Raw genomic sequence first — 23069 nt, 5'->3', positions numbered from 1 at the left:
GAGTGGCAGGGTCAAAAGGTCAGCAGTGACAACATGGCAGCTGTGATATCTTCCCCACAGCCCCTCAGTCCAGAGCAGCATCAAGCGGAGGATCTTTCCTAAGAAGAAGTGACCCGTGTCTGAAAGGGTTCTCTGTTGTCCAATCAGACAACTGCTGAAGCCTGGCGGTGCTACCTGCTCATGCTGCAGGGCTCTTTTCTTCTGACAGACAACAGAGGAGGAGAACGCATTGACCGCGAAGCTCATCATCTGCATCCGAAAGTGAGGTGTAAGTGAGATGATGGAATCAAGAGAAATAAAATAGAAATGTTTTAAGTTTAAAAATTAAATGAAAAGATATATTCCATTGAAAGGAGAGACGTGTGACAAAGGGAATATTAGCGATCTATGCCTGTCTGTCTGCATGCCATGTTATTTAGGCCTGCATGTCTCTGCGGACCTGCAGATGCCATTGCCTGCATTCCTTACCCTCTGTTCTACTGTATTCCTTTACATAGCAACCTATTCCCACACTGTGTGCTGTGACTAATTACGCTGCACTCAGGGTAAGTTCAGAGAACAACTATGCATCCTTTTGAAGTTCTGGAAATGCCTCAGTCTCATTTGGATCCCTCATTTGTTTCCCCCCCTGATGTGAGGAAATAAAAGCCTTCTTCCCCTCACTTTGAATGACACTAATAACTAAGCAATAACAAACCCAGGACCTCGTCACCCAGCCTATTCTTTTCTTTGACACTCAAATCCCACACAGACACATATATCATATCTGTAATGAAACAAACCAAATTCATGAACATATATGAAAGTGATATCTACATCTTCTTTCATGGTTTAACTGATGGGAAGACAAACTCTGGAACATCGTATGATCATACTTACAGGGGAGGTTGGGTTATTTCAAATAGGTAACGTGTTATAGGAGCCAGTTTAAGAGATTATTAAATGATGTTCTAACTTTAGACAACATGCGTTCCCTTTTTCTGTGATGTGATCAATGATTTGATGACCAGTTCAGATGAATGATTATATTTCTTACAGCAAACAACGCAAACTTACAGAACATTGAAACATACATCCCCAAATCCCTTTTGATTCTTTTCACAGCGGCATATTCAAATTACATTTTCCGTCTTAGTCTGTTAACTGTCTGCAAACATTAACACATTGACGTTATCCAACCTGCTCATGTTGAACAGCCACTAAACACAGCTCAGATCTGTGACTTCTAAAGTGATGCTCCAGAGATCTTTCTCCTTGATGGGGATTTTTGCTCCAACTGCCAAACCAAAGGGGTCCGGGTATCATTGTAGACTCAGCCCTCTCATTCAAGTCACTAAAGCTGCTGGTCCACCTCAGATCTCCTGCAGCAGGTTGGCGGGGAAGAAGCCGAGCTTCCGACCCGTACTGACCTTCAGGTAGCCGTTCACCTCCTCCCCCTTCTTCACCACAATCTGAGGACACAGGCGACATTATGCTTCCATTAGTCCTGTTTATATAATTGGTAGGGTGAGTAGCTCAGCTAGATTCTGATTAATTTGTTGTGGTTTGGTAAAATCCTGTGTATCTATTTGTATAAGAGAGTCTGTTTGTACAGTATGTGTGTTTGTGTGTGTATAAACCTGGTCTTTCTTCAGAGTGATTTGGCCCATCTCTCTGTTGCCTACAAAGGAGCGAGTCACCTTGTAGACTATCTCTCCTGCTCTCACTCTGATGATGTAGCTGGCTGGTATGAAGCCTGTTCTCTCTCCGATCTTCCCCTTGTGTGAATTAAAAAAAAAAAAAGGAAAAGCTTTCACAGCGAGTTTCTGCAGCTCCAGCCACTGATCTAGACCTGTTCGACAATGAATGAACATACTGTTCAGTGTGGCTCTGAAACCTGGAGGTCTGACAAAAACAGCTTGACATATGATGCAGAGAAGACAGACCAGTAAACAACAGCTGTCCAACACGATGTAAAAACGTCTAATGTTTTCAATTCTGGATCAAAAGATAAAAAACACGAAATGTGAAGAAAATCTCTTCCATGGTACGAGAATGTAATTTCATCTCATTGTTATGTATTAACCCTTGAATGCCCATAGACTTTCTAAGGAAGTGAGTATTAAAAAAAGAAAACAAATTAAAAGCCGCCATGTTGGACCTTCCCTCCAGCATGATGCTCTGAAATTATGAACAAATCGTCTTCTCAAACCACCTGAAGGCCTTTTCATAATAATCACAATCTCTCAGGACGGACAAATTCACCTTGACATCACTGTGAGATGTGTCAATATGAGAAAACAAGTGGTGGACTCACCCTCCACCATTCCTCATTGGAGTCGTCTATCACTGTGATGCGATCACCTGCACTAAGAAACAAACAGGAAAAATTACTATTGTTTCAGGGGAGTCTTAAATATCCAAATCATAATCAGCTATATAAAGAAAGGTATATTTGATCCAAATGAGACAAATCATAATGAGTCATAATTATACAACACAGCAGAATGTGTTCATGGTGTGCAGAGAGGCTTACTGAACATCCAGATCATCTTTCTCTATAGCTTTGAAGCGGTACAGCGCCAGGTAGTAATGAGACTGACTGAACACGCCGATCTTCCCCGGCTGAACCTTTTTACTCTGTTAAACACAAAAACACACCTGTATTCATTGAGAGAGTTTCCTGGACGAATGTCACAATTGCCTTTTTTAATTCTTTTCTCAATTCTTTATTTTTCATCTTCTCTTCTGACCTTGTCATCGGCAGGAGTCTTGTCTCCTCTTTTGTCTCCCTCTGTGGTCGCTGGCAACCATCACAATAAATGCATGTGTGAAGCGAACAAAAAGAAAGCAAATGGCTGTTGTATATCATGATCAATGTGCAGTCATTTAGTACTTGCTTGTCTCTATATTGTAAGTACATATCTGTAGAAACGTTGAAATCTAACATGACAAAATAAAAAGCGAGCAAAGATTCAGTTATTTCAGATGTAAAAGAGGACGCAGCATAACTGTATAATTCCCCCTCAAACATGTACCTCCTTCACCTCCTTCATCATCTTGTTTGGGCTGGGACTCATCGTCCTCCATCATCATCATCATCTGAACACAGAATGAGATTATAAGGAAAAAGGGAAAAAAAGTAAGAAAATCAACGTGCTTTAACAGTTAATGAAGCAAAAACAGCTGTGAATAATGTAGCTTCTACTTGAGTTGGGGTCAGGGTTTAACAAAATCTGCTTTCAGGCTCAAAAGGAGTTCAATAGTTTGTCAAGGAGACAAATTACAAGGAATTAGTAAACCAATGAATTCCGCCTCTGTTGTTTAAGTTGTTCTCACTGTAGCCTAACACTCACATTCTTCTTGTCCTCAGAGCCTTTCTTGCGCTCCTTGTTGGCCATGATCACACCGATACGCAGAGTTTCAAACACAGGGTCAGTGCGGTTTGACTGTGCTGCATGTCAAAAGTCCCAAACAAAAAGACAGAACCACGTTTGAAACAATATGCGTTCCCCTGCTTTCTTTACATCTAGCAAGGGAGCTGTTGTGCATACACGTACTTTTGACAAGTGGAACTTCCAGTATGAAGTAAATGAATAGTTGATTGGTGGAATATCTCCAGAATAGAAAACTTACAAAAGGGCAGCAGCTGTGAGACTGTTGCATTCTGCTGACTGCTGTAGAGAGGTGAACTGTACGCTCTTCTGAATCCTGGAGGCTAAAATGGCACAAGAAAGGAGCATGGAGTTTGAATATCTTATATATTTTATACAAATCTGCACATTTTTGAGTTGAATTTTACAACATTCAGCTTACTATTTTGCCAAAACACTTCTGGAACTCGACGTAGGACTGACACTCATGGTGGATGCTGGTTTTGCAGTTCTTACATCGCAGTGCAAACTTATTATTCACTGAAGAGGAAATAAAACAAAATGATGCCAAGTCTAAAGAAGCATTACAGTTTCCTCATCATGTCCTCCAGGACACAGAGAGAGCAGGGAGACGTACACACTATCATGCGTGCACAGACGTCACAGAACTTGGGTTTCTTGCAGTAGTGGTCCTTGAACTTGTGAGGTCTGTCGTTTACTGGTCTGAAGGGCTCTGCAGGAGGTGCTTCCTCTCTCTCCTCCTCCTCCACCTCCTCATCATAGATAAAGTAAACCTGGAGACAGGGAAGTGGGATCCAAACATTAAAACAAGTAAAGATGATTATATGAGCAACGAAATGAATACTGGAAGATATTGGAAGATATATGGAACACAATAGATTTGATCTTTATGGCTGGTTGGATTTAGGTTAAATTCATGTTGATTTTGTAGCTCTAAAAAACAGAAAACATGGATCTGAAAACATTTTCGTTTTCGTTTTTAGTTTTTAACAACATTTCCTCTTTAATTTTATGCTAATTTAGTGGCACTTGAAGCTTCATGAATAGAGTTAAGTTCAAGTATGGATGACAAAGCTATGGTTTTAAAACACTGGGAGGGATGACTGATATCGGATTTCACACAGTGTCATTCACTGACCACAGTCTGAGAGATTTAAATGACAATGATTCTATTCTTACTGATCCACACAACTATGGCGTCTGTCTGGTGATCACATAATCTGTGACATGTAAGCCCCACAACCACATACATGAACGATATCAAACATAACATGACAACCGTTTGTCTCTTAAATCATATTGAACTTGATACCAAGACTTTGTTCATAAAGTAATTCTGCTTGATGTTCGGAGTTTTCTGTGCTTTTTCATGCACCCACAAAACACACATAAACCAATGCACCCAAACAAACACACACACACACACACACACACACACACACACACACACACAACACACACACACACACACACACGGACGGACGCCTGACAGACTGAACTGTCTCTGATTCTCAGTCACTTGCAGGATTAGAGGTGTGTTATGTCAGTCTGTCAGTGCATTAACACTACAATAGAAGATAATCCAGAGGAGAGTTTACACACATGACAGCAGCATCTCTGACTGACTCTATTTAGCCTTCAGGATTCCTAAACAAGCACACTGACAGTTCTTCAGTCCAATGTTGACTTATTCAAACAAACCTTGGTGATAAATAATGTGAGATCTGTGTAAATCTAAAAGTGACATCATGCTGAATGAAATCAAATGGGATAAGGTTTCAGGTCCAGTTTACTCATTTTCCAAAATTAAAACAAGTATTACTCTACTGATGTGAGACTGCTCCGATAGTTTGGGTTCACTGCTTTGCTTGTATTTTTTATCAAATACATAAAGTGCCATTTTAGACTTAGAAATATATGTTTCCCCTTCTACTCAAAGTATGGAACAGAAGACATATTCTAGTTTCGCCTTCATTTTAAAGTCTCATAATTTCAGAAATTCAGAACACATTTACCGGCTATACAGTAAGCAGTCAGGTTTGTTATTTCCCTTGTAATCAGTCTGTTGACGCACATGTGCTGTACTACATGGTTTTGGTTATTGGATGTCTCACCGTGTTGTCCTCCTCTTTCACCACATTTTCAGGCAGAGGCGGGTTGTCATGAATGTCCACAGAGTCCTTGTCATCCAACCTGTCATCACCGGGAAACAAATGGCTCATCTACAAGCAAACGCTTGAATGCTACAGACCAGAAATTAGAGTAAAATGTTTCATCCTCATGGTGGCCTGTGCCTGACTGAGATGTCATATTGAAGTTTATATTCTTACTGTCTTATAATCCTTTACATTTACTTACTAGCTTTTCATCACTTTCAGATTTGTGATTTCTCCGTGTAGTTTTTATTATTCAATTCAGTTCAATAAGATTATTTTTCAGTGTTGAAAGGATCTCTCATTACATCCTGACCACAGTTTACCTTAACATATAGAGGACTTTTCCCCCATTGTTGAATCTAATTAATGAATTAGTGATTTACATTAGAAAACTTGTTGAATTAAAGTTGTCCTGGGCCTGTCTTATGAACTGAACTTACGAGTCATAATGAGCCATGGTGGTTTAGTTCCTCCAGATACTCAGTCTGGTCCAGCAGATGGCACTATAAACAAAAACACATGAGCATCACTCCTGCTGCTGTAAAAGGATTTTTAAAGAGTGTCAACCAAAAATTAGTGAAGGTAAATCTAATGATCAAGCAACTTTTCTACATGGTTTATAATACTGGAGCCATAACAATACAAACCACAAAAATCACATTTTGATGCACCGTTTTTTTTTCTGACCAGGTATTGCTTAAATGCTGTGATGTTTCCAAGATACTAAGTTTGTTCTGGCAGTCTAACTTGATTTAGAAAAGTAAAACAGGGCGCCCTCAATAAAATATATGACAAATGTAGGGTGGGCACACCTGCTCTGAATACTAAAATACACGTTAAGGTCTTTCAGAGAAAATTTGAAGCGAGTGGTTAGATTATTTCAAAAGAGAAAAAAAAGGTCATTTTTTTCTTATGCCAAAAAGTTTTAACTTACCGTTGACTCCACTTCTCCCAAAAGGCTGCTGGTTCTACTGGAGCTGTCCCTGCAGCCTGAAACTTCACAGAACTTTTTCTTGATTTTTCTACAATTCGTGTTATCCAGTCTTTTACGTTCTCAACTTTCCTCATGAGGCTCCAACAGGTGGGACACTTAGATGAGTAATGCCAGCAGGCCCACATGGCCTAACCCTGCCTCTGTATGTGTGTGGGTGTGACCCCATTTGACTGTTTGTGACAGCTGAGCACTTTAAGGCTGAGGCGCTCTCCTAGCTGATTGTTCAAGATCAGTATGCTTTACTCAATGCAAAGCAGAATTAAAAATGAAAAAATTACCTTACAGTATAGTGGAGTATAGCTGTTTTGTTTTCCAGTTTGAAATGTATAGCACATACATTTGAATTTGTTCGTGCTGTTGGTTATGTATGGTGGCAGGTAGGGGTCAAATGCTCTGCATATGATGAAACGACTAACATTTAGAAAAACACGCAGCATATTCAGAAACACTGCACATTGAAAAGCAAATGCAAATTCCCAAAACAAATGCAAAAAACACAAACGCTCTGCAAAACAGCAGAACATAAACATTTACACTGCAAGTAGGCAAGGCTACAGTAAACAAAACTTAAAGGGGAAATATTATGGAAAATCCACTTTTTCTGTGCTTTGAACACATATTTGGGTAAATTGAGTGTCAATTGATACACAAAATGTGAAATAAATCTATCCAGTCCTTTGTTCGTGGTCTGCATAAGTCTTAACACAGAAAAATGCTCCGTTTTAAATTTTCTGTTTGTGACATCACAAGTTGGATTCTGGTAAGAAAATACTCTCCCCTCCCCATGTCCTCTCCCATGGACTCCAACCCCAGACTAGAGTAAAACATTTGTGCAGGTCTACCATTTTCATCGACTCTAAGGAGGAGTGATGTCTATGGGGAAAACTCAGAGGCATCTGATCGCATTAAAGAGACACACACACCAAAACGGAATGTTCTGAGAGAGCCTGTCTCTACAGGGTCACAAACCTCCTCTGGTCATGTTATACAGTATTTTAAGCACAGCACAGATGCTTCATAAAGATCACAAGGGACTGTTGTCCTCTTAAAGTCAAAACACACATTCAGAAAACAAAAGAAAAAACAGAGACGCGCTGCATATGGTGAGCAGATGTATATGTATATCCACACTATAGTCCTCTGTATATATCCCCCCCTTACTACCTGGATTGTATTTATGTTTATGTTATTATTTTTATTCGATTTTTGACTTGTTTTTGATTCTGCACTGCTGCTGCTGTAACGCCCGAATTTCCCCATTGGGGAGCAATAAAGTTATATCCTATCCTATCCTATCCTATGTCTACGTCATTGTGTTTGTAGCCTTTTCTGTGCACAGATATGTGAATGCCTACAGTATGTGTAGATGTAGGCCGTTATCCATCCACTTTGACAGGTACATCAGCTTCTACATGTACTTAACGCGTGCCAAGTGGGCTGTTCCATAAGTGTGTGACATCACTTGAACGCTATGAATACCAAAATAAATCTTAAAGAATGTCCTTTTATCTGATGTATGCTTAATTTCCTTTTTCTTGTTGTATGTTAAAAGAACGCTGACAATAGCTTAGATGTTTGCCAAATCTCCTGCTCTCCACTGGATAAAGAGTTTCTCTCCCTAACAATGTGCAAGAACAAGAAACCATCAATATCAGGACAAAGAAAAGATCATTTAGTAGCTGATCTAACGCTGTTGATTATTTTAAAAATATTTATCAAACATAATGTCAGCCCTTTCTATCACTGCTAATTAAAATGATTACTTTCATAAAATGAAGATATACCCTGTAAGAAATATGATCATCCTTATCGAGACATCAACATACTGACCGTATCTGAAGAGGATGTGGTGGTTATGGCGCTAAGGAGCCTTTTCACATTTTGTTTGGCAATCACAAATGCTGATTAGATGCACAGATTCAGAAACATCAAACATGAACCACATGACACCGATTTTTTTTTTGATAGATTTTTCTCGACTTTTATATTTTTAAAAACAAACAAAAAATAACAGATTAAATAAAATTTACAGTAGACATATGCAATCATTGTGCACTTTACTACTTCTTCTGATACGTTCTGCACAGCTGTCAACAAAAAAACGCAAACACAATGGGGCGTCAGGGTGGAGTGGTTTGGGGGAGGGGGGCGGGGCAGTTGTGGGAGATAGGAGAGGACCAAAGAAGTGAGGTAGAGGGTAGTAAAGGAGGAAATAAATGTCAGGAAGAGGCGAGGAGGATAAAGAGGGAAGGAGTCAAGGATAAAAGGAAGGCCGAAACTTTTTTCACTCAGGGGAAAGAAAGAAAAAAATCACTGAATATATAGATTTCTTTTATTCCTTACATCACTTATATAAATATATTGAATCCCAAAAAACTTCTGAGAAAAAAAAGAAAAAAAAAAGCGCAATACAGAAACCCACAACAGCAGTAAGGCAAACAGAAAGCAAGAGAGGAGAGAGCAGATGAGCGGGACGGAGGAGCTGAGAGAGATAGGAGGCAGCATGAGATATGGCAAGAAAAGAGGGCAAGGGGGCAGTTGGGGTAAGCAGAGAGATTGCGCAACTGTGCGTATGAAAATTTATAAATATGTGAGATTAAGAGACGCCTGGGTGATGAAGAGCTGAGGAAGGAGAGGACGTGTTGGCAGAAAGAGGAGGAAAAAAGGAGGAAGGGGTGGAGAGCGAAGGGAGAAGGAAGAGGAGGAAAAGGTTTGACTGAGGTCGACTGTCCAGTGTGTTTTTGTTATGTGCTACGTGACCCTGTTGCCTGCATTTGTGTCTGTTTGTGTGTGTGTGTGTGTGTGTGTGTGTGTGTGTGTGTGTGTGTGTGTGTGTGTGTGTGTGTGTGTGTGTGTGTGTCATTGCGTGTTTTCATGGCAGCACACATTCCACGGCAACAGTGAAACACATGCTTGCGTGTCTTGTGTGCTCTTCTGCTATATAAATACAAAACAATGAATAAAAACAAACAACAAAATCATATTTGCAACCAAACACCAGCCACCTCATGATTCACACCTTCTTCCCTTTTTTACATTTGACACATCATTTTACTCAAGTTTTTTTTCTGTTTCGTTTTTGAATTGTACACTAAGAGCAGTCCCCCTCAGTCCTCCTTCCTTTTCCGCCGCTCTACCAAGAGTCTTTCTTTCTGTCTCTTTGACTTTCTTAGTTTCCTCCCCCTCTCTTTTCCTTTCACTGAGAGCTGGCTCTCTCCAGCACACGCAGGTCATAGTTCTTTTTGGCGGCCCTCAGTTTGAAGAGGCTGGCCCCGCTGTTGTTCAGTTTGAAGGAAGCACTCTGTGCAGCCATGGTGCTGGGGAACACTGCAACTACTGTGTACAGGTGAGCTGGATCATTGCCATCCCCCTTTGCTCCCATAGCTCCCACACAGGCCCCAGGCCCGGCGGTGGCTCCTGATCCAGGAGGCCCCACAACAGGACAGGGGCCACAGCCTCCCGTGCCCCCTCGGCCTCCCTGGGGCTCCTTTAGCCACTGGATCTTGGCACCGCACATTGAAAGCTGGTTGAAGAGCTTCTCAGCCTCTGGACGAGAAATCCCTTCTGGCAGGTCTGTGACCTCGAGTACCCGACTCACCACTGGACAAAAGAGACGAGGAGTTAAAGACAGACACAAAATGTGATCAAGGTTCCCAAAACTGAAGTTGTATATACTGGAGGCCCTATTAGGCTTCTAGTAGACCTGCTCCAATAAGAGCAGAGTATAGCTCAATTATTTTTTAAAGTTATTTTCATGCAGAGATCTTTGAAAAAAACAACAACAAACAAACCAAGGAGAGTGTGTACCACGTGACCTGAAGTCATAGCTCAAATCTGAAATAATGCTCTAACTTACCAACATCAGTGGTACCCAGATCTGTTGATGCTGATTTAAGTGTTTGTTTCTTCCCTCGTGCCCCATGTTTCATTACTCCTTGGCCCTATTGACAAAGAATAACAAGTTACGATTATGATGACATAAAATACATGCTACGAGTCTCTGATTCACATTGCAGTTCCACAACAAGACACTAGATGGAGGCAAAGCCCTCCGTGGGAGCCCTAAACTCAGCCTCACTGGAGCCAAAACAGCCTAACACTAGAGGGCACACAAGAGGAGAAGGGTGAAGATCCCAGCTCTTAGGGAACGATGGCTTTCCATTAAAAACGATGTTCATACTGTTTCAGTGACAAAAGTTTTGTGACTAAATCCAAACTTTACAAAAATATAATTACTCACTGATTCATGATATTCTGTGCTAACAAGATGGGCAGCTTGATTCAATCTGACGGCATTTAAATGTCCTCTTCTTCTCCCGTTAAGACAAATGTTCACAACTTGTTATGTTGTGATTTTAAAGGGAAGTAGAGGATATTGATTCTAAACAGTATCACATAATAAAAACAGTTTCTCAATAAATATTGGCTAAAGGGGAGCTTTGAACATCTATGAAGACTATTCATCTCAGAACCCTAACATGTAGAAGACATGAGTTAGCTTACATGCAGTACACAAATATATTTTTTTGTATATTTTTTTGCACAATATGTAAATATGTTCTGACCTGATGGGAGCTGTAGGAGGACTGGCCATGCATGAGGGGAGGACACAGGCTGTACTGCAGCGGCTGCCCCAACAAGGAGTAACGCCCGTCACCTACACAACAAGAATAGCAAGTTAGAATAGGAAGAACCAACCCTGGATATTATAACCCTTTTTACTGAGGCACATAATGCCTTATGGATGTTAAAGAAAGAAAGACAAAGGGAGCAGAACACCTGTGTTAAAACAGAATGTATTAAAAAGATTGATTCAATAGAGGGTTATAGAATCAATCCCCCAAAGAGTTTTTCTTTATAAAGACCAGCATCGTTGTGATACTACGTGGACTGTGGAATGATGTACTGTAGGTGTGTGTGAGTAAATGTGTGAGAGGGCAGAGATGTGGTTACACCTGTGTGGGTACAGAAAGTGGCACTGTGCCAGTCATGATAACCTGCTGAGGGGAGATGATGTGACACTTACTGCTGAAATTGGGGGAAAGAGCACAAGTCTGTCAGTTAATGTTTATTTACTGGAGCTGTGACCTTTAGCATACTTTTTTTTTTAACCTGCTTCCTATTTTTGTAGTTCAGGCATCAATTCTAATGGTTACGATTCAATAACTTTACCCTCTTTAATCCTTGCATTGACATGTGCTGGGTGATCTGATCCCTAGCGGCGACCTGTACGCGAGGCCAGATCACGCAGACCACTTATGGAGGTGGTCTGGGATGCATTTTTCCACATGAAATAAGTCGTGTAAAGGATCATGTGTCCTGTTCCACAATAAGGATCGCCCCTTTAAGTGACATCATGTTGATTACTGCTGAGAACAACGCTGCCTTCCTCTGTGTGAAACATGACATATGGTCATAAATATGTACATGTAAATATGTAATGATGTTTGTTGGATGTTGAGGTTTTTATTTGGTTTTGCAGCAGGCAAGTAAGATCTGGACTCACTGGAAAGACCTCGTTACTGTAAAGTGTGAGAGCTCTCACTCAAGTGCTGCCCAAATCACTGACAGCACATGTTTAATACTGGGTGTAAACAGGGCCGTCAAAGGCATAAATGTATGTTATGTTAGGGAGTAGGCTTCCATTAATGTATAGTCATATAGAAATAAGACCTTAGATTTAGAATTGCTGATCTACAAAGGGAGTGTATCTGCCATGTGGTATCCAGGAGTTAACAAACCCAACACTAACTTTAGAGCTCTTTTCCTGTTTTTCACAGCCACTATAGGTTCTCCTACATGCTTCAGTTTGCTCCTTATCAATATTATGCATTATTAATATTAAATTATATTATTATTAATGTCATATTATTATGTAATATTATTTTATTTAGGCAACTCCAAACATAAACACTTAAATGTCCAATTCAATGAAGAATTACCACAACTGCACTTTAAGCATAAACCAATCAAACAGACAAACAAACATATCGAGACACAGATTTTTTTTTTACTTTAATAATGAGGAGAAAACATGTATTCCATGAATTCCCTTCTTCGTTGTACCTTGAGTGGGTCCTCCTGGCCGGGGAAACTGGGATATGAGGGGCAATGGTCCCAGGCCTGGACAGACACTACTGACGCTGCCGGAGGGGGACGGGGTTGGAGACTGGGTGGGGGAGGCCAGGGGACTCGTCAGCTGGGTGCTGGCCTGGACACAAAGAGAACAGCAATCTCATGTGACACATGCTCCTGAGCACATGATCATATTTTCAGCTCTGCACAACTTCTTTAAAACACAGACTGTCCATTCATGACAATTCTGTACTAATCTGATGCATGCAGTTCCCCATGTTGACCACTAGGGGGTAGACAGACTAAAAGTTGCAGTCAAAAGGTTTGTGTGTACCTGTGGAGTGTTGTCAGGTTTGTAGAGCTCTCCTGGCTTGCTGGGTCTTTGCTCTATGCTGTAGTACTTGCAGGGGTTCCACTGGACGAGAGGGGGGTTCTGGGAGGGCTGGGGTCCGTTTGGGACACTAAGCTGCATGACCATCACCCCAGGTCCCGGAGGAGGTACTCCTGAGAGAGGAACACATATCGATTAATGATGGTCGTTATTAATGACGGTGGATTTAGAAGGACAAAAAAAAAAGACATCTGTAGCAGAGTGAAACCTTTCAGGTGAAAGACTTAAGACATAAAACATTTCAAGTACATTTGATTTATTTGTTATTACATTTTGTTGAGGATAATTGTACAGATTCAAAATGTGATCTATCACAAAAGTTAAAAATGGAAAGTACTGAAAATTGTGTTTGCACATGTAATGGAGCGCTAACGTTTTACAAGAGAATGATTTATTTATTAATCACTACAAAGTTGATATCTGAGAAACTCGTTTAATTTCAGTTTGTAGAACACAAAATCAGGGTGCCTGTGTTTCATAGTTTTGGAAGAATGCTATCTGGTTTCTTGTTACTATCACAGCTTTCTAAAGTCTGCAGTGTTTGAAGAATAAAAACACGTCATTCTGGATTATATGAAAAGTAATATAAAATACCTCAGACATTAAATTTGTGTCCACAACAGTTCAAATGATAGAAATCAAAACTGTTAGCTAAAATAGTTGCATTGTTACGCGATCAGAAATACTAACAGCAGGTCTCACCTGAATATTGCTGCTGCAGCTGTGGAGGGTTGCATGGGGACGGCGACTGTGTGATCTGATACTGCTCGGAGCTGGGGGCCTGCAGGTAACCTACAGAGGGGCTGCAGGATGGAAACACACAAGGAGAAAATAGATCAACTTAAAAAGGTGAATCACATGCACACAGAATTACTTAAAACTATTTCAGGCAGTTATCTGTATTTTTCACAGTTTTGCCTAACTTATCTCAGGTCAAACTACTTTTTTATGATTCTCTTTGGTTTTCTGAGTGTGCTCCTCTCCGAAAGAAAAACAAATACAAATAAATCAGTAAAAATCAAATGGGGTTCATTCTAACGCTTCCTCATTTTGAAACAAAAACAACATAAAGTTCAACAACATAAAACTTGCTCACCCTGATGACATTTGAAAAAGACTTGCTGAAGACAACTTTAATGTAACAACTACCGTCTCTCATGGCTGTGTATATTTTGTACAAGTGCAAAATGTTAATCTGTGGAAACTAGAGTTCTTCCCTACCTTGTGCTATTCTGCTGTGTGGGTGTGATAACACTGTAGTAGACAGGCATGGGCCCCTGGACAGACTGGCTGACTGGCACCATGACCTGCTGCTGGTACTGCTGCTGCACCACCTGCTGATTCTCGTTTCCCACAGGTACCTGGATGAGTGAAAGGGATCAAATGTAGACAGACAGACACTTTGTTGATCCCGAAGGAAATTCAAGGCATCCAGTAGCAGAATAAAAGACATGCAGGACACAAGACATTTGTTACAATAAACAACCCTATGCCCCCCCCCCTCCCTAACATATACAGTATGATAACCCGAAACAAGATTTACAAGGCTCCCCCATATGACGACTAAAAAGAATAAAAAATGAAACCTGTGCAATTAAAAAAAGACACATGTAAATGTGATAAAACCAAGGTACATTGTGGATCCCCGGGCTGCTCCTCTAAAAGTTAAAGAAGAGAGGAGTTTAGCTGCTACTTTAACCTCCCTCTGCATCCATTTCTACCATTTACTTTGTGCTTTTTGTAACCTTGGTTTTAACTGCATCACTCTGGCTAAAGGATATTGATGACCTTTTATAAAGTATTCATCGTTCATATCATCAGATAAATTAGTTATGTAACACATGTAAATCAGCACCTCCTGTTTTAAAATACAGTCTCTCCCACGGACGCTTTTAAAATGTCCATACCTGATATGATGGCATCTGTGGGTACTGAACCATAATGCTTTGCATTTGTCCTCCCATGCCTGCCCTCTGCGAATTAAGCAGACCGGGATTTTGAGGCTGCTGCACACCCATCATGCCCTGGTAGCTCGGCTGCTGGCTGGGCATCATGGTCTGGAGACCTGACGTCACAACAAATTGATGAGAATATTTAGAGTAGGAAGATAATGGAAGAGTTTAAGTTGATAAGAGGAGGAGAGGAAGAGAAGGAAGTTGTTAGGCCTGGAAGGATAAAATCAGACACTTTACATCAACAATAGAAAGAACACTTAACGACACAATTCGCCGTCATTTTAAACTTTTAAAAATTTGTGACAAGCAGTGTTAGACATGAACTGTTATCCCTTTATTTTCAAAAAATAACAACTGGTCTATTCATTTCTTTTCATTTATTGAAGTGCTGCCCTTTAGGGAAACTGTGTTTAATAGCTTTGACTAACCTTTTGTGTAACGTTTTCACTTAAATTGGCAACTTGGTGCCTGTCCCATGGGGTAAGTGCTTTAACATTCAGTCCGTCACTGACTAGAGAGACTTTCCAAAGGTCAAAGTTCAAACACTTGATGTAATTTCTCAAAGTCATATTTCACTTCAGACAGCCGACCTTTAAGTGATTCTAGATGTCACTGGTGGCGATCGTCCTGATCGATGAGGATTTGGCGGGCCTCTACTAGGAGCCAGAGTCCATGAAGGTTGTCAACAATGGTTACCATTATGTACTGTGTTCACAGACACAGCCAACATTTACCAGATTTCCAAATGACGCGGATTGAGGGATGAAGCTGTCAAGGTTTTCCATGGAAAGATGAAAGTGTTCTATTTCTGTCCAAACATATTTGACTTGGCAGAACAATGCAGGACAAGGTTAAAATTCAGCCTTTCACCTGGTGGGCTAAAAACCAAGAACAAGAAAGCCGTTTTCTGCACAGGAACAACAGAGCACACTTGTGAAAGAGTGCACTGCACCTTTGTGTTGATGACTTATTAGTACATGTTGGAAAGTTCTCTGAACAAGTCAAAATGGATTTTCGAAGCTGTTTGGGGACATCTGAACATATGAGTAATTGTATGCTTGAGTAACAAGTGGTCAGAAAAAGTACAGACCTGACTGCTGTGCGGGCTGAGGCATGGCTTGTGTGCGCTGGGCAGGATAAGACACCTGGTGGGAGATGGTCTGGGGCACACGGTACTGCTGGCCTGAGCTGGGATATTGACCAGGAGGGTAGTAGGACACCTGTATCTGAGGACAAACAAGAAATATACTTAGGGGACTAAGAAGACAGAAAAGTAAAGAGATGTAATTGTTGATGCTTGAAAGTGCTTTTGATTCTTTAACTGTGACGTGCCATCATACTGCGTTTGTTTCTCTCCCTCCTGTGTTTCGCAGGTTGGTATTCTCCCTGCTCTCTGGTGATTGAGCTCACCTGACACCGACGAACAATCAAGGTCCACAGAGCGGAGAGCGCTGTGCCAGCGGGTCATTGCTGATTGTGCGTGTCAGATCTACAGACATACTCAGCCTCAGTGTTGTAACGTGGCACCAACATGTTTCATGAGATTTCGTGTTTCATTTAGAAAAAGATTCAGCTTCTGTCTGGTTGTTCCTTGAAAGCTTGTTTTCAATTGATACATGTATTTATATGAACTTGTTAAATAATTTCTTTTCATGTCCTCTTTTCTTCACTTCCACTTTGTATCATTATTTTATTGTGATTTATGTAATATATTATTTTGTACATTGTATTCTACAATCCATTGTTTCCATATGAATGAAAAATCATTTAGCGCTGCCTGAATATAAAATAGATTCACCAAAAACCAAATTAAACGTCACTTTTAGACTTGTTTGAAAACTGTTTCTCTTTGCTTTTTTTTCTTCTTCCTTTTTACACAAATCTAGCTGACCGGTCAGCTTTTGCACTAATTTAGATATCTATTCTATTAACTTCACAAAATTAAAGCCAAAAACATTATGAGTCTTTGATCTCCAAGGAATATGTCAAGAATCAACATTATCTGTCCCACAAGCCGAGACATTTGTCTCGAGCTTTTTACCCCGTGATATAGTCGCAACAAACTTCACAAGAAACATCCGTAAATACTTTTTATTAGTAGATACAGTGCACCATATTCACCGGTTAGTTGATGAGTGTGTTTGGTGACGTCTGATTTAAGAGGGTTCGACACAAGAGACTCGTGATGCTGAACCTGCAAGTTAACCATTAATTATCGGAAAAGCAAAATAACAAATTAAAGTTAGCATCAAGGAGCCATTTGATCCGTTGCAGTCATCAAAGTCTACATTATGGCAGATCGAATTGGAAGCCTGAAGAATTGAACTTTGTTCTAGAAACAAAACGATCCAGGTACAGCAGACAGAAGTGCAAGAGTTAAACTCTGACGCTTGAACAACTGGCTGCTTACACAACCGGGCTAAATGCAAACAGAATTTCCAACTAGACATCAAACCCAAAAAACCGCAGAAGCTGAATGTTAGAGGATCGATAGTTCACGCCTCCACCTTTATCTACATACTGTACGTGACAACATTTAGCCTTTCTAAACGCTGCAGCAGTGTCGATATGTGAAACTGTTTGACCACCCACAACTTTAAATAGAGCATTTCCAGCTTATTCTGTTCATACAAGCGTGGAGATGTAAGACTGAGGATAATATAGCTTGGTGAGTAGGGTGATAGAAGGCAAGAAAAGAGGATGTAAATATAGGTCAGAGCTTGGAAACACAAAATCCAAGCACAGAGAGAATTATAATGTAGAACAGATACAAAGGCAGACGATCCGTTTAAAAAGGTTTTACAGTAAAAGAATGGACACTGAAGGGACTTTCTAGAATATGTAGTACACACTGACGTCCCATGAACACATATACTGTGTGTGAAAGCACAGCAGTCACTGGGCTCACATGTTTCTGTGTTCTGTAAAAGTGCAGCTGCTCCACTCCATCATTGGATCTAATTAACAAGCTGCTCAGCTCAGCTGACCTGAGATTACGTTCATAAATACTCAAGACTATTGCTGTTTGGAAAAATTCAGTCACTTCAGCAATTAAAACACAGCTAAACAGACTATGATTCTTTACAGCGTCGCCCCAGAGCAATCTTACAGGGCACTAATGTCTCCCACCGGGGGCTTAATGGCCAGGTCAATTTGGTTTGCCTCCTTCAAATAAATTATTACTACTTCATTGATGCACATAAAAACCTGAGAGGGGGGGGGGGGGGGGGGGTGACAGAGTGAGAGATCTCATTATTGTCACCGCCTCTGCAATCAGACAAACGTGTCAGACTTGGCTGAGCGGCCACACTGAAAAGCATGTGAGGGAACATACTTAAAGGAGTTGATTATTTCTGATGACATCTTTTCTGTGAGCAGACCTACTAAAGCAGACATTTTGACAAGATCATGCAACACTTCTTTACACTTTTTTTATGATTCAGCTTCAGACAAACACGCTGTGACACACTTCGAAAGGTTTTAATTTGAATTAATTGTTACTTAAAGAGTAATTCTAACATGAGACAGTGACATCTATGTTGAGAACAGATTGGATTTTTCGAGGCCCGATGATCTACATTTGGAGAGTGGTGTACCTGTTGTGGAGGAGGTGCTTGCATGTAGCCTTGTGGGGGCGGCGGGGCCTGCATGACGGGCTGTGATGGAGGAGGTGGTGGAGGTGGAGGATGGGGGTGTCCAGTGGCAGGCTGGTAACCAGACGGAGGAGGCATAGGCTGGCCTGTAGTCGCCATGATGTAGCTGGTCTGAGGCGGAGGGTGCTGCGACAACACCGTGGGAGGAGCCTGATACATTGGGGGCGGCTCAGGATTCTCGCTAGAGCCCTGCCGACTCAGCGTCATCTGGCTGAACTGGGGCGGCAGCTCTTCTCCCTGCCAGCGATGGAAACTACTTTATACAAGAACTTTGATTGAACTGCATTACAAACAAGAGTATCAGTTTGAATATTGTTTTCACAGTTAAAAAAAAACTACATTTTAATAAGTGCCTATTAAGACTAAGAACTCTCAAAGTCATGAAGGTGGCTTATTTTTTAAACTAGGTGGATTATCATGGTGACATCATGGTTATGCTGCATAAATTGGAAAATCTGATACCGATAGATCGGCACTTTTTAGATTCAGATAGCTATGGACACATGTACACCGATCTTATCTGCTGGTCAATTACTTGGTCAGGTTCTACTGTGCAGTGCAGACCGAATGTTCACAGATTTTCAAAAATCAATTGGTTATTTGACTGTTTTCCCAACAGAGTTGGCTCTTAGTGAGGTAATGAATGTATGACAACAAGCTGAACCACAACTTTATGAAGCAATGCCTCCATGAAGCTGCAGAGAGCATGCACTAAGCTGCAGGGTTTTTCTGTCATGGGTACAGTGGATTATACAGAAAACAACTTTATTTCCACACATCCATAAGGAAAGGTCATTTATGGTTCTGTTCTGCACAAACTGATCAGCTTCACTTTACTGGGAGGATGGAAGTAATGCAATGTCTATAATTTCATGAATTTACTTTGGGAGCTATAAACAAAAAATTTAAACACATTGGACTGATGTCATTTATTGAAAGTAGTATCATTTAAAATATACTTTTGCAAAAAGTTAACTATCCACCACACTAACAGTAACAAAACATTTGCTGAAAAAAAGTACTTGTATACAGTATTAATTGTGATTAGTAGTCAGTAATATTTTCACATTAAAAATGGTTTGCATAAAAGCTTTCTGAGATGAATGAAAATTGTATGGACGTTAGATTGCAAGGTATCAAGACAATAAAGCGATGTCTAAATGTGGAATGTGAGGGAGTCAGTAATGCAGCCATTACATCTATATAAATAGAGGAAGCTACAAGAGGTGTCAGTACCATTGTGTACTGCTGGGGAGGAGAAACTGGCAGGAGAACCTGGGGGCAGGAAGGGCTGGAGTAGGAGACAGGCTGAGAGGGCTGCAGAGACGCCACCGGCTACACACAACAGCAGAAAGAGGGAGGAAATAAAGAGGCCGAGGCCAGAGCGAGAGAGAGAGAAGCAACCCAGTGAGAAGGAAGCGAATTGAGTGAAGTCAATAAGACGATTAAGACAGGAAATATGTGGGTTAGAACACAGAGGAAAAAGTTGTTAATGAACAGATGGAAGGAAATGGAATTTACATTAAGTTTCTAAATATTTCACAGAAACAACAAAAATGTTAAAGTGAACAAAATCCCTACTCAGAGAAAATAGGGTAAGATACCGTATGTTTTGATCATGTCTTTATATCTTTGCTTAAGCAAATTTTTTATTTTTTTTTGAATATATCATTAATAATCACATGTTTTCTGTGAGAACACTCAGTACAGATTCTTTACAGATTATGAAGCTTATGACGGAAACGTTCACATCGGTATTTATTTTCAACAGTATGGCTGTCTGCTTTACAGACAGTAAACAGTGCAAGGCTTCTACAACAATACAGACCAAAGGGGAGGGTCAATATTTTGAACATGAAAGAAGTTAAACTGGTTGCCAACATGCAGGGAAAATTACTGTATAAAAAGAAATATGTGGGAAAATTGTACAGATTAGTCTAAATTGCCCGATCGTGTAAAAAGGTTCAGGGATTGGTTGACTTTTCGTGTGACGGGATCGCAACTTTTCTGGAGGGACTGATTATTCACTAAACGACCCTCTCAGAGTAGAACAGTGTGCGTTTCCCTGATACAGTCGACTGAGTCAGGTGGTGGAGGTACGTACCTGAGCGATCATGTGGTTACCCATGGGGTGTTGCTGTGGAGTGGGCAGCAGGGCAGTCTGAGGTGGAGCCTGGGGCTGTGGCTGTTGTGTGGGGCAGGGGAGGAGGCTACGGCTGGACTGGGAGGCTGCAGGTGGAGGACGCACAAACAAACAAACAAACAAACAAACAAGCTGATTCTAGCCTCAATTATATACACTATAAAGACGAGACTCCTCTACCCCAAACTTTCCTGCAGAGGTCTTACCAGAGCGAGAGCCTTTGCAGCTTCCTTGGGAGCCTTTGTTGCTGCCCAGGCTATCCCCTCTGGTCAGAATAGAGATGCCAGAGAAGCTGCTAGCCTTGGTGACAGGCGGCCGGAGGGTGCGGTTGGAGCTGTCTGAGTCAGTGCTGCTCCAGGGCCGTGGCTCCAGGCACTTCATGTCACTGTCTGTACTGCTTTGACGACTGCTAGACGCCCGGCTTGAGCTCTCGCGGTTCCCTCTGAGAGACGACAGAACAGGGTGGAAGAAGAGAGATAGACAGGAAGATGAAATGAAAGAGATAAGATCGGGGACACATGCACAGGAGGGAGAAAAGAAGAGGTGACAGGAGAGATAAAGGGATGAGAATTAAGTAGCAGCGAGAAGAATAAGAAAGTATAAGAAGTCAAGAGAAGAATAGAAGAAACAAGCGTGATAGTGTTGAGGCATATTCAGAAGTAAACGGGAGAATTTGAAGCAGAGACGAATGTAGATGGAAACAGAGACAGAAGGAAAGTTGAAGACAAAAGAGGAGAGAGCAGAGGAGGACAGCGAGGTCATCAACAGGTAAAAAAGACAGACATTGTGACAGGCTCGGATGGGGCATTCAACACAGATGCAGTTTTGGCTGGTTTAGTGAAACCACGATACAAAAATCAAGCAACAAACCACCAAACAATATTATTCCACTGTTAAACATGACCACACACATTCACAACACTCATATAGGAACCCATCCTCATAGGAAAACATACATGCAAGGAGATAAGATGCTCTGGACAGTCAACACTGGGGTGGAGGAGGAGTTCACAGGGACACTAGATGAGACAGACGCCCAAGAAGTCACACACAAACAGTCAGAGACTGGGGACAACATTCACATAAAAGACTTCAAAACAGACGTTCTTGCATACATGTGAGGACACGAAATATAACACATGCACTTTCAGTTTGTTGTATTATAGACAATAGATACAGAACAGGACACCCACACACTCTTGTGACTTAATACCAGATGCACATCAACTGTCAGACAGTGAGGGAAGATGTACATCAACACTCAGACTTACACACACATACTACTAAATAACCACTCGCTACTACTGGTTCACCACTTTTGTTCTTCAAACTGTATTGCTGTATACACACTCATTGTGTTGCTGTGATGCTGTCACCCTGGATAAGGGTAGCTGCCAAGAAAACCAATGATCACACCATGAGCTCAACTGCCACACTAAGGGAAGCCCTCCATCATCCCTGACAGGTCAGCGTTGAGAATCATTTTGTTCCATTTAAACCTAGCGTGCTTGAAAAACTGAAAAGAATTACAAAAGGAGACCGTGCTGTACATATTGCGTTATAGCATTATGTTGACTCGACATACAACAGAGAGCGACAGCTCTGCATTAAGGGAAGCAGTGTGAAAGAAAATAGAGCCAAGTCTTCTATCCCCCTGTCCTTTTAGGGCGCACTAACATCGGGGCAACCCGTACCGTGCCCAAGTTTGATCTCCAAAGTCTGGTGTGAGTTCTCCATACCGTGCTAAATCATGGTACACTTCCTTAGCCCTGGCACTGTTGGAAGAGGTGCGCTTCGGCCTGATACAGAAATGTTCGAGTGCTGGATCTGAACAAAGACTCAAAATAAGCCACAAAGTCAATAAAGTTGCAGTCATGGACTCCATTGTTGCCATCATACAGTCTTTGATAGGTAACGTAACATGTTACTTAGTGAACGAGGTGACATCATGAATTAACCAAGATACCTTAAATGTCAAAATGCTAACTGTCCACTCTGTTTGTTTTCTCTGTAATGACACTTTAGTGATGATTGGCTCTTGATGCACTTAAACATGCATATGATATTTCAACCAGTAATTATTGTATGTCCTCACAGAGAGAAATAAAACCGGAGCACCTTTCTTGTGCGCACTGGCAGCATTACAGGTATGATTATTTATGTACAGAGGTAACCGTGCTTAGAGTGCGAGTTCAGCGGGGGCAATCGAGCTTCAACAAGGTTCGGAGCGCCTGAGCCGAGTGTGAGTTTGCCCTTCGAACTAGAAAGAGGGATAGGAACTGACTACGTCCATAGAGAGAGAAAGAGTTAAATTAATTCAAAACACAC

The 23069-nt window shown here is 41.1% G+C and overlaps 2 protein-coding genes across 15 annotated transcripts in view; both read right to left on the bottom strand.

Moving 5' to 3' along the window:
* Positions 1–1109: 1109 nt before the first annotated feature.
* On the bottom strand, positions 1110–6623 carry LOC306822507 (SH3 and cysteine-rich domain-containing protein 3-like). Its single transcript, XM_079341589.1, has 13 exons — positions 6465–6623; positions 5971–6033; positions 5489–5567; positions 3991–4147; positions 3796–3893; positions 3616–3697; positions 3336–3433; positions 3018–3081; positions 2733–2782; positions 2516–2619; positions 2297–2348; positions 1620–1757; positions 1110–1451 (listed from the first exon to the last, which is right to left on the bottom strand). The coding sequence occupies exons 2-13, from the start codon at positions 5985–5987 to the stop codon at positions 1353–1355; spliced, it is 1038 nt and encodes a 345-aa protein (XP_079197715.1). The 5' UTR covers positions 5988–6033; positions 6465–6623; the 3' UTR covers positions 1110–1352.
* A 2214-nt stretch (positions 6624–8837) lies between these two features.
* The window catches only part of r3hdm2 (R3H domain containing 2), a 47356-nt gene continuing 33124 nt past the window's right edge, over positions 8838–23069 (bottom strand). For 10 of the 14 annotated variants that reach the window (XM_079340934.1, XM_079340928.1, XM_079340935.1 and 7 more), the window contains 13 exons: positions 20948–21183; positions 20703–20827; positions 19835–19933; positions 18542–18835; positions 16036–16171; positions 14898–15055; positions 14212–14351; positions 13693–13793; positions 12934–13103; positions 12591–12735; positions 11090–11181; positions 10381–10465; positions 8838–10124 (listed from right to left, as the gene is read on the bottom strand). In XM_079340934.1, the coding sequence (XP_079197060.1) occupies positions 9721–10124; positions 10381–10465; positions 11090–11181; positions 12591–12735; positions 12934–13103; positions 13693–13793; positions 14212–14351; positions 14898–15055; positions 16036–16171; positions 18542–18835; positions 19835–19933; positions 20703–20827; positions 20948–21183 (2185 nt within the window). In that variant the 3' untranslated portion in view covers positions 8838–9720. Of the gene's footprint in view, positions 10125–10380; positions 10466–11089; positions 11182–12590; positions 12736–12933; positions 13104–13692; positions 13794–14211; positions 14352–14897; positions 15056–16035; positions 16172–18541; positions 18836–19834; positions 19934–20702; positions 20828–20947; positions 21184–21697; positions 21761–23069 lie in introns of all 14 variants that reach the window. The other 4 variants (XM_079340939.1, XM_079340941.1, XM_079340931.1 and 1 more) reach the window with 2 other exon arrangements.

Source organism: Symphodus melops (genome assembly GCF_947650265.1).
Source record: "Symphodus melops genome assembly, chromosome: 4".
Taxonomy (NCBI): domain Eukaryota; kingdom Metazoa; phylum Chordata; class Actinopteri; order Labriformes; family Labridae; genus Symphodus; species Symphodus melops.
Note: the sequence above shows the minus strand (reverse complement) of the source record. Positions and strands in the feature narration are given on the sequence as shown.